The sequence below is a fragment of the Acromyrmex echinatior genome, chromosome 15 (assembly GCF_024713525.1).
Source record: "Acromyrmex echinatior isolate Ae372 chromosome 15, ASM2471352v2, whole genome shotgun sequence".
In the NCBI taxonomy this organism is placed as follows: Eukaryota; Metazoa; Arthropoda; class Insecta; order Hymenoptera; family Formicidae; genus Acromyrmex; species Acromyrmex echinatior.
In genome coordinates, this window is record NC_141866.1 from 5,674,132 (window position 1) to 5,689,181 (window position 15,050).

The window sequence follows — 15,050 nt, forward strand, 5'->3', positions numbered from 1 at the left end:
AATTATTTATAATTAAAGTAAAATATTCGGGATATCTTAATTAAATCGAAGTAACAAATCAGTTGAAATATTTCCGTCAATAATTAATGTAATTTATGTACATAGTTATGTATTAATATCAGTAATTTTTATATAAATAATTTTATTGGATTATATTATTAAATTATATTAATAATTTTAATAATTATTAATTAAATAACTATTTATATGGTTGAAATAAAATATGAAAATAAAATATCAAAGTAAATGTCTCAAAAAAGAAAAATAATGAATTACTTGCAATAATTTGTTGTATAAAAATATGCATGCGAAATTTTTTCTGATAATCGAAGCGACATTGGAAGATCGAAACACGCTGTCTCACCAGTTCTAATCACTGCGATTATTTTGACGCGCACAAGAATGAATACAGGATTTATTTATCATACCGACAGGATGCTATCGAAGACCCTTGGTGACTTGACTACAGCGAGCTGTCGTCGATAAGTCGACATGATGCTATTTGAGAGAGAGAGAGAGAGAGAGAGAGAGAGAGAGAGAGAGAGAGAGAGAAGGAGATACTCGAAGGGAAGGATTACGTTTAGACAATATCTGACAGCGAAAGCAAAGAGGACACGATATAATCTTGATTTGCCGACATGTATCGAAAAACATCCGGAAACGGCGATGGCGATACTATTAAAACAAAAAATATTAAATATAAAACACTCAGATGAAATATTAATATAAAAAAATAAAAATATATAATTATAATAAACGTAGTTTATAAATTAAAACTTACAAAAAGAAGAGCATAAAATCACAGCACAAGATATTGTGTTTGTGATATTTAATATATCATTACATTAATAAAACATTTTTAGACATTTCGGCCACAATCTGGCCATCTTCAGTAAAATAATAAATATCAGTAAAACGCAGAATTTACATAAAGTTTTTACATAAATCTTTTTTATTAATATAATGATATATTAAATATCACAAACAATATCTTGTGCTGTGGTTTCATGCTCTTCTTTTTGTAAGTTTATAAAAAAATAATATAATATTATTCTTAATATATTACCCTCTTTAATATTTTATTATTACGTAAATATTAAAGTAACGTTAAAGTTACTTTATATAAAATATAGCAAAATAGAATTTTTTAAATATCATGTATATTAAAATATCACGATAAAGTTATGTCGCTCGTCTTTGATGATATGCGTTTTGATGATATGCTTTGTTCAGCTCGAAACATTCAGCATGAAACTTATACATACATCGCGTACCATGCATTCGTAACCATGAATCGCACGTAAAGCTGCCTCGGAAATTTCAAAGCTGGGGGTCTTTAAGGACCCGCGCGAAATCTCCTCGGCAGGCTTAGGACCTGTTCGCTTAATCTCCACGGCCATTCTGAGCTCGTGGTCGTCGCCGCAAAACGAAGGGAAGTCGGATGATGCAAAAAAAAAAAAAATTCGAAAGAGAGGTATCCCTAGAGAACATTCGACTCCTGATGTCTGTCTGAAGTCTTCTCGGCGCATCTTGAAACTCTCTTAGCGTTAAGTTTTTAATGTTGTTTAAGAAAATATAAGAAACGTGTACTCTCTCCCGCAGGATATACACTTCGGGGAAAAGTTTTCACGGGAATGGTCCGAGAGCGGGGAGGAACCGTTGAAGGAAGGTGCTCTGCACGGGCCTAAAGGGTTGGCTGGCCAGCTGATGAGGAAACATGATACCGAGGCTGGCAGACGCGCCATTCGCTCCAGGATGCAGCGCGTTTGCAAATGTCACGGTGAGCAATGGAAACATCCTTCGATAGTCATTCACCTCTTTGTACTAAGAAAAGAATATTCATTTTAATTAAATTATTTCAATTTGTCTTTCGATGAATATATGTATGTAACTCAAATTATGTTTGACTTAAGTGTATACATTCTTCAACGGAAGTAACAAAGATAACTAAATTAATTTAGTCAAATGAACATTTTTTTTCTCAGTGTCAGACACATCGTGGCTTCCTACAAAGTTAAACGGAATATGAATATTTCCCGTTTGATACCACTTCCTTATCTTGCGTTTCGCTGAATAATTCTTCTTTTTATCTTCTTTCTTCTGTTGCGACAGGCATGTCTGGCTCATGCAGCGTTCGTGTGTGTTGGAGAAGACTACCATCATTCCGAGTGGCCGGTGTCGCCTTGGCGGCTTTACACGAGGGTGCCGCCCTGGTGCGATTGGCGCAACGCGGCGGTAGAAGACCGGCCAGGCTAAGACCGGCACGTCCCGATCTTAAACGGCCGAACAAAACGGATCTGGTTTATCTCGAGGACAGCCCCGATTACTGCGAAAGGAATCTCACGTGGGTCTAATTTGCGCTGCGCAAAAATATTTTTTTCGACTTACAAGAAAATCCATGAAAGTGTTCCTCTCCAATTTTGATGAGCTTTGAATGTTTTTTTTTCTGGACTAAATAAAGATATTTTTTTTTGTTTTTATAAATGCTCAATCGTACTTTTAGTGGTTGCAACATTCCTTTGAAGAAAATCGGTTGTTTTTCGAAACTGTAAAACATAGAAAAACATGATTGAAATAAAAATTGAATGATTTTAAGAGTATTTAATAATTATAATTAAAAATGTTTTAAAATCTTTATCTTCAAAATTTTTTATTTAAATCTTTTTAAAAAAAATTATTTAAAAAAATCTTTTCGAGAATAAGACTCCTGTTTCGTGCTATATCATCACGCGCTTTCACATTTTCACGACTTTTGTTCTCTTCACAGGCTCGGCATTCCTGGTACGCGAGGAAGAGTGTGTAATCGGACGTCCCTCGGTCTCGACGGATGCCGGCTGCTGTGCTGTGGTCGGGGCTACCAGACGCGAGTGCGGGATGTCACCGAGAAATGCAAGTGCCGATTCGTCTGGTGCTGTCACGTCAAGTGCGAGATGTGCCGGCACACGCGGGAGGAGCACGTGTGCAACTAAACGACAGATGCATTCCGTGGTCCAGCCTATCTGCAAGAACGCGCTCACATCGTTCTTTATGTTCCGATTAATTATTCGTTGCCACTTCGCATTATATATCCGCAATTGACGCCGTGAGAGGCTACACAACGACACGTTACATCTCGATGCGGTTTCTGCCTGACAGTCACATAAGCATCGTTCTTCAACATCGTGAGAATAATAAAATGCATTACTTGAGGTCTTTTCCTCTTCATAAGAAAGCACGAAAATGCTACGAAGTGCTATATGTGAATGATAAACGAATTATGTATTATTATTTGACACATGTATTTATTTTAAAATGAACGACTTTGATTGTATTTTTTATTAATGCTCATTAATGGGCATTAATTTCTCAATGTAGAATTTTAATCTCCTGATTCAACTTCATTTTTTTCATTTTTTTTCTAATTCTACGAATTGAGTAAAAATGATATAAGAGTGTCTGCTTCACCTTCAGCTATTATATGATTCATTGGTTTAAAATTTTAATCATGTAGGATTTTTTTTATGACTCGAACAAAATTGCTCACGGCAATCAAAGTTCTCGGGATTATTATTATAACACTAACGTAATGATACCTTTGGCGAGGTTGTTGTTGCGTAACTTATCATCACCGGTTTGACTGTCGGGTGTCACTTACGCGAACGTTAATGCATCGAAAGTGAATGTGTTACTTCAATTTACATTCAATCATTTAATTTTATCTCGATCCGGATATACTGCGGAGAAGAGGCTTGTATTCCAGGGACACATTGACGTATGTCCATACTCGCCTTGCATTATCGGACTCGTGCAATCTGACGATTCGAGTTCTGAAATAATAATGCGAACACGATACGGCATCAAGTTTCCCTTCATCTCTTCCGACTCTATTATATATTATCATACACACATACATACACATACACACACACACACACACATATATATATATTTATTTATTCGACATAGCTATATGTATCTCTCATATAATTAGTACGCGCATTCTTTTTATAGCGAGAATCGAATGATAGAAGATTTCGTTGGAAATTTATCTAGATTTTTCCTCGTGACATATTTACGCATCTCGCGACGCTCGACATCGCGCACTGATGTGCCAATTTACTATTTCTGCGTGCGACAGGGAAAGAGAGAATGAAAAATGGAACGAAAGAAAGTGAGAAATAGAGAAAAAGAAAAAAAAATGGGAGCAAAGGAGGACAAAAACGTGGTAATAGACCACGCGCGTCGATTACTTTTTTCCCCCCTGCTCTCACACATTCGCGTATAATGCGCGTGCAATTACGCGAGTGTCCTATTTATATCGAAGTAAAGACCTCCGTACGGTGTCTCGTAGATATCTCACACTGTATATTGATGCTCTCTAGTGTAGAATCTTCTTTTCGCCTAATTAAAGAGCAACGTAGTGAGAAGTCGCGTCACGCCGGGTATGAGAACGAACGATGCGAATTAGGAGACGGACGAGCGAGACTCGAATCCGCCTCAAGATCTCCACGCCCTTGACTCGCACGAATCGGGAACAATACTGCCAATGAATGTAAATATCATCTCACTGTTTTTCTAGACTCTACGTCCGTAATCGTTGTTGTATATACATGTAAGCGTTTTCGTCGGCTTCGTTTAGGAAAATTTTTTGCGTTGCGTTTTTTTTCACAATCTACACGAAATACTCTTATCCCATCCGTGATTTTGTCTCTCGCTGTCACTATTTTTTTAACATATATATTTAATATGATGATAGTATATATGGATACATGTACACACACGATCGCTTTATCGCATGCCGCGCCAGTTAAGTCGGCAATCTAGTCATTTACGAATTTTCTATCCCCATATCAGCGGACACTAAGATGCTCACAACGAATTACATGCGAGATTTCGCACTCTCTTCGGCTGAAATCGTAGTAGCATAACGCATCGCGCAATTAATATTTTGAAAAATTATATATATATATATATATATATATATATATATATGTATGTATATATGTATGCTTTATTATTTTATAGCTATAGATATTAAATATTATGCAATGTCTTATAAACAGAAATCTGCAACTTCTCAAATAATCTATTAAAATAATTTACTCAAATCGTTGGAAGGAATATTCAAATACATTAGTATAGTACCATTATATACGCATACATATATATTATGGTATTATGCAATTATAGATACGTATTTGGAATGTATTACTAAATTTCTGCGCAAATATAAAATTGCTCCACAAATCTAATTAATTAGTGGATGACGCTTATTTGATGAATTCTATAATAAGATATTTCGCGTTATTGCGAATATATTATATGGACAGAAATCATTAATATTATTTCATGAGATTGCATACCTATTATCTCTTATTTGTTTAGAATACGGCCTTAAGCAACGTAGACATCGCGATTCGTCCGTATATTGTAAGAACTTAGCGTTAAATGTAATCACACGAGGGATATACTCGTGCCGACGACATACAGAACTCAGTATTGACAAACTGTAATTTATTTTCTTCATGATAATACATCACACTTCATTAGACTCGTAGTCTTATCAGTCAAATTATGAGAAGGTGTTCTCGTAATAATAATAATAATAATAGTAAAATTGTTTCTTCGTTAACTATGAGATAACTCCTAGATCGTAAAACCTTTGTATTCGTATGTACCTGTATTCTACGTACATTTATATAAATATATATATATTCGGAAATGTCCATGCATGCGTATATTGAGTCGAATCTCAATGGAACACGTTTATTGCATGTATCGTCCCTTTGTTATTTGCACTTTGTTAGTCGTGATGAGATATCGCGCGACAACCGCGCTGCTCGCACAGACAATCCCGATAATTACACCTACCAGAAGGCCAACGAAAAATTGAATATCCTCCGTAAGTGTCCTCGCTTGACTCTTTGGCTTATGGAACTTTTCGGTGTCGTCTTTCGTCCTTGCGACATAGCCCAGCCAATAGACGAGTCTGTCGGAGGATGGGTTTAGTCTGTCGCGTATCGCCACGGAAACCTTCCGTGCATTTTCACGATAAGCCACCGTCTCATAGATCTCGTTTATTATTTGTGCGATCTCCATAGCCGAGGCGAAATGATCATTCGTGATTTTTATGGAGCGCGCAAAACCTAACTCGACTGCGCGAGCGGTGTTACGAGACTCGTGGGCGTCCCTCGGCAGACATATCAGAGGTGTCCTGTGAAAGGCAGCTTCCAGGAATTCTGTATCAGTACAATGACTCAACACCACTCGGGTTCGGCTATAACCTGTAACAATGAGGCAACAGTATTAAGGGAAAGAGAATGCCTCCATGCTATTGCCGTATTATCCTCTCTTGAGCGATTATATTCAATTCAATGGCGCTTTGAAGAGTTTGTATTCGCGAGGCACGTATTTCACCTGTGCGCAAGTAAACGCTCTAGAACTCATTGTTTTCATTTACTATGAAATGTATTGTGTCGTGGGAGAGAGATAAAGGTCCCTCAATGAGAATCCTACATTTACTAAAATTGAAAAGTTTAGATCTTTAAAAATCAATATTACATATGAAATATGTATATGTATTCTTTATAATTTGGCTACTGATTTATGCACCTGTATTAAAACAATTTATAGTTTTTATATTTAGTTCTCACTATTACAGAAATATAATTTTTATCAATGTATAATTATTTATATTTTACCTATGATGTCTTGCCGGTCAACATCTTCGTCAATAAAAAGATTTTCCGGCGCAACGTTTGTATTGCGCTTACTCTTCCATATAACAGCTTGACCTTCCCTCCCTTGAGGCAATTTCTTTGCCAGTTCTTGTATCAATGTCTCATAATTTTCTTCTAAAAGAACAACTATAGTACCCGTCCTATATTCGATCAATGACTTTTGCAAGTTCTCAGGTAAGGGATATGAACCTCTACAGTGATGACAACCAATCTAAAAGCAATTTTAAATCAATGTTAAATTATAGTTTTTAAAATTTACAAAGATATATAATGTCGAAACGTTAAAAAACAAGAGAATAGACTGAAGAATTAATAGACATTTTACAAACCTCCACGAGTAACTCTGTTAAAGATGCAAAATCAGAACGTAATACTGTATCGCCTCCCCAAAGTACTAGTCTAACATCCGAGTAAAGATGCTCCAAATCGATATTAATGTTCGGTAGATGTTTGATTGCTAATCGTAAAGCGGGAGTTAGATAATCGTTCTTAACAGTGGAAAATATGGTTCTTCCTGAGAAACTTGTCGAAAGTCTCGACCAAAAGCCACCACTATGCACCGGCAATGCAACTCTAGTGCATTCAAATGCATACAGTTCCTCATCTGGATTCTTTATCCAGATTACTGGAATTGATTCAATATGCTTTGCAAACGGAAGTAAGCAGCCATCATGTCTAAAAAAGTATCACAAAAGTATGCATTATAAAAGATTCAGGCTTCATTAATTTAATAATTAATATTTCATATACTTTTACGTATATATATATATATATATATATATATATATATATATATATATACACACACACATGTAAAAGTCTGGATCTTTCAAATACAATGTAATGAAATAAAACTGGTTTTAATATTGATATACCTTAATGCTGGAAATATAATGAACGTAGGCTGAAATTTTTGTACTTTATTCAGTATTTCTTCATCCTTGAAAAAAATGTTGCATGTTTCTAGTGCACGTTTGTCAGCAGACACTGACTTATCAATGTTAACATCCAGTTGTAACACTTCAACATCGATCAATTTATTGTAAATATTATTAGCAGTATATGTCGGTATTATTAATGTTGTATCAATCCCTTGATCCGATAAGGTATTGGCCAATAATGATAGATCATATACGCTTTCAAACGCGACTACTAGAGCCGACAGAGGAGGTGCAGTCAGGGTTGAGCTGCTTGCAAATCGGAATGAATAAAAGCATGCATACAAGCCAATTAACGTCAACATTATAATTATGGTTATGTTCAAAATATTTGTTACAATTTGTTTTACTTAGATGTGTGTGAGCGAATAAAACTTAGATGAGTAGCATTCAAAATTCAACTAGATCATTCAAAATTCGACTATCAATCATTTCACTATTGATATTTCATAAATTGTTTTCATAAAATGGTATTTTTCTTAGGTCATCATTAGTAATATAAATAAACCAGTAAACAAACTTCCAAGATTGCTGGTAAAGTAGGACTCAGCCTGATATTAAGTAAAGAAATCACAGAATCTAAAAAAAAGATAAACAAAATTATCAAATAAATAGAAGATATAATAAAGTACATCCAAAGGACATTTTTAATTTTCTTATATTTCTTTCTACCGCAATTAAGATTAACTTTAATTCTGGTTCAACTTACTCTCCATTTTTTCTAATTCTTGTTTTTGAAAAAATGATAAAATTAAGTTAAATCGATTAAAGTTAATCTACGGTTAATGAAAATGGGCATTAAAAATATAACACAGAGCAATACTTACCATTTGTCACTCTTCAATGTCTAAACTGTAGTCTGTATATACAGACGATACAAATATTTTCATATTAATAATATAATCATCAATATACGATTCCCAGATCGTGATGCATCAAATCATTAGATTTAGACTTTAAACCAAAAGTGTCCGCGCAATAAATATCGCTGATTCCTAAGAACGTATTTTTAAGCACCCCCGTGTGACGTCTCAAGTCAGATCAAACGGAAATCCAAAATTCCGAGATTTTCCAAATGCAATCCGTTTCAGACGCCAAGTAAATAGACACGGGCGAAACCCAGGACACAGCTGACGACACCGAACGGCGTATGAATAACTCGTACCCGAACGTAGAACGTTCGCGAGGCGTCCGCGCGCGATAATAGAGATTTGGGACACCGCGTGGGATTTGGTTGGATTCCGATTTGTTTCGTCAGAATCACCTTCAAGTTGCACCCAGCACCCGGCGTTTCTCGCCGGGAGGCGGGAGAAGTGCACATCGACTACGGGGTCCACTGGTGTATTTCTCATTATCGCCATCACGTGATAATTACAAATATACAATAATTACAAATATACTGCGCATGTACCATGTAAACGCAGAGTCGTAGAGATGCTACAGTACGTTACAAATGTATGTGTTGAATCTATAATAAATTTTTGATTGTCAGTGTGGCAATCGGAGCCGCCGGAAGGACGAAATATATGAGTGAAATAAATACATGCTTGATATTTGGCAAAAACGAAAGAAAATTTTAATGCAGATATCAGAGATTTCTCTCTGCAGAAATAAACTTAAAACCTATTCTTTTTTGGCAAATAATAGTTTGTTTCACTCTAATTTATTGTGCTAGCAGTGTCATACATAAAGGTCTGTTCTTTTTAGCTGAACTTCAGTTGTACCGTTTATCTTCCCTTCTTTTTTCTCCAACGTGGAGAGAAAAAGGAGAAAGGTGAATGGTGCAAGAAGTTCAGCTATACTCGTATATCAGTTTCAAAACTTTCTTCGAGACGAATAAAGAATTTACAAACGAAGACGGAGAAGTTTTTCTGCGACACGATTGGTCACTGCTTTGCCGTTGTCGGATTGATTGGTGTTCCGCTTGTCCCGCTTGATCTTTCTGACAATTCAGCGCGAAGTGAGCGCTTTAGGAACTACGCGACCAGTGACGTACATCTGTTTGTCTTTCTGTGCTACGTAATTTAACCTATTTAACCATCAAGTTTGGTTTCTCAGTGGGATACGGTCGGAACAGCAACAAATCCACGATGGCTACACCTCCGAATACCGGATTGTCCTTCGGTACGCCAAAACCCACGACAGGTACAACGAGCATTCTGAACCGAAGCAAAAATAAAGCATCTTCGTACTTTATCTAGTTCCGGAGAAATCACGTCCGGTATGTTTTGATGCACGTTGGCTCTTTTCGTGTTACAAGGACTCACCGGTTTGACTTTCGGCACTCCGACCACTATGGCCATTGGAACCGGCTTTGGCCTCGGTGGTGGTATAACCGCGACAACAACATCCATATCCACTGCGTCGAGTCTACCTAGTTTCACAAATCTTGCGAGCAGTGGGACGCTTATGTCCGCACCGACGGGGCTTTCCTTTGACGCCACGAAAGTGTCTACAACCCCAGCCACGGGATTTTCTATCGCGACAACTACAACGGGAAGTTTCAATTTTGGTGTCGGAACAGCAAAACCTATGACAGGTTGATCGAATAAAGCATTTTTCTCATATTCTATATATTCTATTAGAAAGACATTACATGTATGTATTACATTTCTAAGGCTCCACTGGCTTGACTTTCGGTACTCCAACACTAAACACTATGACTACTGGAACTGGCTTTGGTCTTGGAAGTACAGTTGCAATTACAACGTCAGCAACAAGTATACCGAGCTTTAACCTTCCTAGCAGTACAGCACCGACGTCTACAGCACCGGGACTTTCATTTGATGCTTCGAAAACAGGTCCTACCACAACTTCAAACACCGGATTTTCTCTCGCAGCAACTACTGCAGCAGGATTTAATTTCGGAACATCGACGACTACTTCCACTGGATTTCCTCTGAGCAAAACGACTTCTGCTGCTGTTTCAACGAGTTTAGCAGCACCTGCTACTCATACTTCCTTGGGTACTACCACTACGTAAGTATAGTTTTGCTTATTACAAAATTCATCTTCAAAATATTCGGTTTATTCTTACTCATGATAAATTCGATTATTTATTATAACAGCTCAATTTTAACTCTCTGCAAAAATCTTTTATTGCAGCGTTAGTTCTGCAACTGGTATTCAACCAGGTGCCATTAATTTCTGTCAGCTTGAAGAATCTATCAACAAGTGGACTTTAGAGTTGGAGGAGCAAGAGAAAGTATTTGTGAATCAAGCTACACAAGTTAATGCCTGGGATAAATTGTTGATAACGAACGGGGAGAAAATAGTAACTCTGAATCAAGAAGTTGAAAGAGTGAAAATCGAGCAGCAACAATTGGAACACGAGCTGGATTATGTTGTAAGTCACATTTGTATTCTTACAATTTTGTAACATTCATACAATATTAATACAAATGAAATTAATTATTAAATTTTCATCGAGTTAAATTAAAATAATTCTATTATTCAGGTTGGACAACAGAAAGAATTGCAAGAATGTTTAGTACCATTGGAAAAGGAGCTAGCGTCTCTTTCCGTTTCGGATTCTGATCGAGAATATACATATCGTTTGTCGGAGAATCTCGATACCCAGTTGAAACGCATGTCAGAAGATCTAAAAGAAATAATAGAACATTTAAATGAAGCAAATCGCGCTCAAGACTCCAGTGATCCTATCGTTCAAATTGGAAAAATTTTAAATGCACATATGAACAGTTTACAATGGTTGGATCAACAGACGGCTTTGTTAAATCAGAAAATACAACAAATTGATCAGATGCATCAAAGTTTCAGACAAGAGAGCGAACAGAATTTACATTTAGCTTATAATTAGCCGTCGACTTATATAAAAACTTGAGAATTATTTTTTGTGAGTCCCTTATTTAATGAAAAATTTAATGTACGAATGAAATATGATGTGTATGAATGAGAATCATGAGAAATATATATTTTACATTTAAGTAATACTGTATCTAAATTTTTTTCCTTGCTCAAAATGCAATGGCTGGTATAAAATAATGTATCTTAACGTAATCTCCCACATCTAAAGTTAGTTTCACCATCTTCTCTTTCAATAAGTTACACTTAACACTATCCGGCTGGAGAATGTCCCAACTCAAAAACATAGAGAGTTTCTTTATGTTAATGGTCGCCGAAATATCGTCAGTCTCTTGTTCCTCTTCGTTTTCATAAACTTGTAGTCCTTTAAAGTGAGTGGACACCGTAGCTAAATCCACATCAATTTTTATTATCAATGTACCATGTTTATTGGCGATCATTATCAGCTGAGAACTTATATTTTTCATTCTATCCGTGATGTGCCGTACATACTTCAACTGTGGCATTTCTAGCGATATCTGAAATGAGACTGTATTTCTGCCGATCACGCACAATAAATATGTCCTTTTTAGTTAAACTTTTCGCAGAGTTTATCTTTTCCTTTTTCCATGAAAAGAAAAGAAAATGAATCGTGCAAGAAGTTCAGCTAAAAAGAATTGTCTTCTACCTACATCAAACTTGGAAATATCTGGCATTTTGTATTCCGGCCAATCTCTACGAGGTATGAGTTTCACGGGTACGTCATGTACACACTGTCGTGAGTCAACGGACAGGGAGGTCAGGTCAATTTCAAACGTCAGACAGGGTTGTCGTCTGTTCGTCAATTTAATTTTCACACTCTTCGCCATTGCCCTTAGACTATTCAAGCTTCTGGCAAACATAGAGGCATCGAACTCCAAGTAGATCTTATTGTCTTGCTCGGTCACACCACTCATAATATACTCTGCAAAGAAGTGTTGCGGCAAGATCACCGTCCAGAGCACAGGTACATGCTCATCACCGACACTGAAGCACAATTCGGTTGGTGCCAATTGCAACACGCAGTACTTTGCCATTCGAGATATAGTACTAACAATATCTGAAGAATATGAAAAATGTTTATTGATCAATAAGACGTCAAGATTAAAACTTGGTTCAAAATGTGCTCTTTACTTCCCGTTTCTTGCTTTTTAGTTTACTTTTTATTTCTTGCCTTTTTGTCTCTTACTCAGTTTTTTCGTTTTCTGTAACCGAGATAAAAGTTAAAGAACTTGAAAACATGTAAAAAGAAATAGGATTGTTTATAAAATGATCGTAAAGAAGGAAAAAGATATGAAGTAAAATACAAGAAGTAGGAAGCAAAGAACATATTGTAGATTGTAGATTAGGCTTAAAAGAACTTTGGAAGAGATAAGATGATTATTGATGAAACAGTTATAAAGAGGAGAAAAAAAAGACAAAAGGTAAACAGTAAGAAATAAGAAGCAAAGAGCACATTGTAGATCAGCCTTCAGCAGGGTTGTGCATTTTGTAAAATATAATAATCTATGTGAACATCTATGTGAATACAATGTAAACTGTAATGGACTGCACTAAAACTTCTATTTCGCTTATGTATTTAAATTTTTTTATCAATATTAATATCAGCTATATATTAATATTCACAAAAGTTAATTATTTCTTTCTGTATTACATTATTCATAATAATTCACATATTCACAATAATATTAGTCTTGAAGAAACGTTATTAGTCAAAATGAGATGTTGGGAATAATAACTCGATATGTAATTTATTTTAAGTACAATTTACGATTATTTTTGGATTTACAACATAATCAAATTGAAATAATAGTAATCATTTTAAATAATAATAAACATCTCAAATTAAATTTGTCGATTTGAAGAATTCTTATTACGAAAAATATTACCCTCACCGATTACATATTTTACATTGTTTATATTGTCTTACATATGAAAAAGATTCATGTAAACTTAACGAAAACAATATAAAATATTCCATGTAAATATAATCTTGAAATACCTTGGCACAACCCTGAGCTTTATCATCCTCGACATCTATGACGAGGTTAGAAATATAAAATTAAAATTTTACGTGTAAAATCCCGCATGGCACCTGCGTCTATCATTCTACCTTTGAACTTCATTTTTAATCAAGTCATCCGTTTATTATTGACACTTGTGTTATTGCAAATGTCAAAGAAAAAAATCAAGAGAATGTGTATGAAAAATTGGTCTGTTATGCGCGATATAGCGTAACGTGACCAGCGATGCCGGTATGATTTGGTATGATTACTGGCTGTGTTAAAAAATTCACTGCCAGCGCTGAAAATCTAGAGAATGGAAATGAATTGAAATGGATTCAGATTTTCAGAAATATTGATTCACTAATGTTAAAATGAATGCTTTTCAATCCTGAATGCATTTTTATTTATTTATAGGAATTGCATGGAGCATATCTCTATACCTTTCAATCTAAAAATAATATTAACTTTTTCTGTGCACAACACACACATTGTGAATATTGTTCAATTCAAAATTTTGAGTAGGAAATGCAATTTTTCAATCCAATTGCATCCAATTGAATCTAATTGAATTCAATTGAATCCAATTAAATCCAAAAAAAGTATTCGTTATTTATATATATATATAAAATACGCATTTGGATAGAAAAAAATTTCAATCCATTTTAATCCATTCTCCTTTACTGGAGAATGCACTAATTTTTCCAGGGGAAAAACACGACGTTTCGGTAATATTTACGTCCCATTTATTATAGAATCTCATCTCAGTTGCGAAATTCTTCAATTTTATTTATGAAAGAAATCGATCGATAATACATTAGACTTTCTATATAACCGACGCCTAACTATAAGCGATAGCCAATGAGTGACACGCTTTCTTCCAGGATAGTCCTCCCATTGGCTATCGCTAATTAACGATAGCGACAATCATCGATAAAACAGAATTAAAAGAATTCCGCTATTGATCGTAAATTTTGGAACACAACCTTATAAAAGAATAAAAGTTTCTTTTGCCACCGTCGGTTATATAGGAACTCTAATGTATTATCGATCGATTTCTTTCATAAATAAAATAAGGGATGCGATATGAATACAGAGCTACATGACCGACGCGACGGGGTCGACCTCCGCTGGCGTCGATGACTCTATGGGAATTGTAGTATTCTAATAGAGATAATCGTCTCGCGGCGTCGCGTCGCGGGAAGCGATCTACGCCTCGCAGCAAATCAGACTGTCAAAATTTGACGTGGTCCGCCGGTGAGTCGCGATCGGTTACGTTGATCGTCGCGAAGTCACGAGTGCGACGTAGCGTGTCGGTGCAAGCAGGTGTGCGTGTGCGAATTCACGCGGGAGTGTGGCTGACAAAGATTTCTCTCCCCCTCGCTCGAGGCATCGCGTCCCGTGTGTTCCGAGACTTCCGAGGGTGGTGAGGTGGCCATATTGTTTAAATCACTACGCATTCACCACTTTCGCGTGCGGGTGGATTACGTGATTCTTGAATGTCCACCCCGAGACGATGCAGCAATATGTTTCTGAATAGAAAGAGG

General features: G+C 36.0%; 5 protein-coding genes across 15 annotated transcripts in view; 3 read left to right on the forward strand and 2 right to left on the reverse strand.

The window, feature by feature from the left end:
• The window catches only part of LOC105151550 (protein Wnt-4), a 52,792-nt gene extending 49,572 nt beyond the window's left edge, over nt 1-3,220 (forward strand). The window contains exons 5-7 of the mRNA XM_087413966.1: nt 1,603-1,780; nt 2,113-2,344; nt 2,768-3,220. Of these exons, the coding sequence (XP_087270092.1) occupies nt 1,603-1,780; nt 2,113-2,344; nt 2,768-2,969 (612 nt within the window). The 3' untranslated portion in view covers nt 2,970-3,220. The remainder of the gene's footprint in view (nt 1-1,602; nt 1,781-2,112; nt 2,345-2,767) is intronic.
• Nucleotides 1,300-9,013, reverse strand: LOC105151544 (UDP-glucosyltransferase 2). 8 transcript variants are annotated; one of them, XR_015547582.1, is made up of 8 exons: nt 8,485-9,013; nt 7,595-8,236; nt 7,049-7,394; nt 6,681-6,930; nt 5,851-6,263; nt 2,389-2,546; nt 2,051-2,326; nt 1,300-1,824 (listed from the first exon to the last, which is right to left on the reverse strand). XR_015547582.1 is itself a non-coding variant. In XM_087413961.1 (6 exons), the coding sequence occupies exons 2-6, from the start codon at nt 7,960-7,962 to the stop codon at nt 3,774-3,776; spliced, it is 1,410 nt and encodes a 469-aa protein (XP_087270087.1). In that variant the 5' UTR covers nt 7,963-8,236; nt 8,485-9,013; the 3' UTR covers nt 3,281-3,773. The 8 variants fall into 8 exon arrangements, 2 of the variants coding, with proteins under 2 accessions (XP_087270087.1, XP_011063614.1); XR_015547583.1 differs by having other exon boundaries at nt 1,300-2,273; XR_015547581.1 differs by having other exon boundaries at nt 1,300-2,326.
• Nucleotides 9,014-9,622: 609 nt separating this feature from the next.
• Nup62 (nucleoporin 62) lies at nt 9,623-11,608 on the forward strand. 3 transcript variants are annotated; one of them, XM_011065313.2, is made up of 5 exons: nt 9,623-9,802; nt 9,918-10,196; nt 10,276-10,636; nt 10,763-11,003; nt 11,115-11,608. In XM_011065313.2, the coding sequence occupies exons 1-5, from the start codon at nt 9,748-9,750 to the stop codon at nt 11,475-11,477; spliced, it is 1,299 nt and encodes a 432-aa protein (XP_011063615.1). In that variant the 5' UTR covers nt 9,623-9,747; the 3' UTR covers nt 11,478-11,608. The 3 variants fall into 3 exon arrangements, with proteins under 3 accessions (XP_011063615.1, XP_087270090.1, XP_087270091.1); XM_087413964.1 differs by having other exon boundaries at nt 9,623-9,781; XM_087413965.1 differs by having other exon boundaries at nt 9,664-9,781; nt 9,859-10,196.
• Nucleotides 10,997-13,875, reverse strand: Hus1-like (Hus1-like checkpoint clamp component). Of its 2 annotated transcripts, none has more exons than XM_011065314.2 (3): nt 13,575-13,875; nt 12,154-12,560; nt 10,997-12,000 (listed from the first exon to the last, which is right to left on the reverse strand). In XM_011065314.2, exons 1-3 carry the CDS (start codon nt 13,624-13,626, stop codon nt 11,635-11,637), a joined length of 825 nt encoding a protein of 274 aa, XP_011063616.1. In that variant the 5' UTR covers nt 13,627-13,875; the 3' UTR covers nt 10,997-11,634. The 2 variants fall into 2 exon arrangements, with proteins under 2 accessions (XP_011063616.1, XP_011063617.1); XM_011065315.2 differs by having other exon boundaries at nt 13,503-13,871.
• A 758-nt stretch (nt 13,876-14,633) lies between these two features.
• Myb (proto-oncogene like protein Myb) overlaps nt 14,634-15,050 on the forward strand; it is a 41,884-nt gene continuing 41,467 nt past the window's right edge. The window contains exon 1 of the mRNA XM_087413720.1: nt 14,634-15,049. Coding sequence (XP_087269846.1) covers nt 15,003-15,049 — 47 coding nt within the window. The 5' untranslated portion in view covers nt 14,634-15,002. The remainder of the gene's footprint in view (nt 15,050) is intronic.

Coding starts and splice junctions, on each gene's coding strand:
- Nup62 (XM_011065313.2), top strand. CDS start 9,748: ATGGCTACACCTCCGAATACCGGATTGTCCTTCGGTACGCCAAAACCC. Junction 10,197..10,275: donor AACAGCAAAACCTATGACAG/GTTGATCGAATA, acceptor TACATTTCTAAG/GCTCCACTGGCTTGACTTTC. Junction 10,637..10,762: donor TCCTTGGGTACTACCACTAC/GTAAGTATAGTT, acceptor CTTTTATTGCAG/CGTTAGTTCTGCAACTGGTA.
- Hus1-like (XM_011065314.2), bottom strand. CDS start 13,626: ATGAAGTTCAAAGGTAGAATGATAGACGCAGGTGCCATGCGGGATTTT. Junction 12,561..13,574: donor TGCCATGCGGGATTTTACAC/GTAAAATTTTAA, acceptor CATATTCTTCAG/ATATTGTTAGTACTATATCT. Junction 12,001..12,153: donor CAGATATTTCCAAGTTTGAT/GTAGGTAGAAGA, acceptor GTCTCATTTCAG/ATATCGCTAGAAATGCCACA.
- LOC105151544 (XM_011065312.2), bottom strand. CDS start 7,962: ATGTTGACGTTAATTGGCTTGTATGCATGCTTTTATTCATTCCGATTT. Junction 6,931..7,048: donor TAACAGAGTTACTCGTGGAG/GTTTGTAAAATG, acceptor AATTGCTTTTAG/ATTGGTTGTCATCACTGTAG. Junction 6,264..6,680: donor TGACCGGCAAGACATCATAG/GTAAAATATAAA, acceptor TCATTGTTACAG/GTTATAGCCGAACCCGAGTG.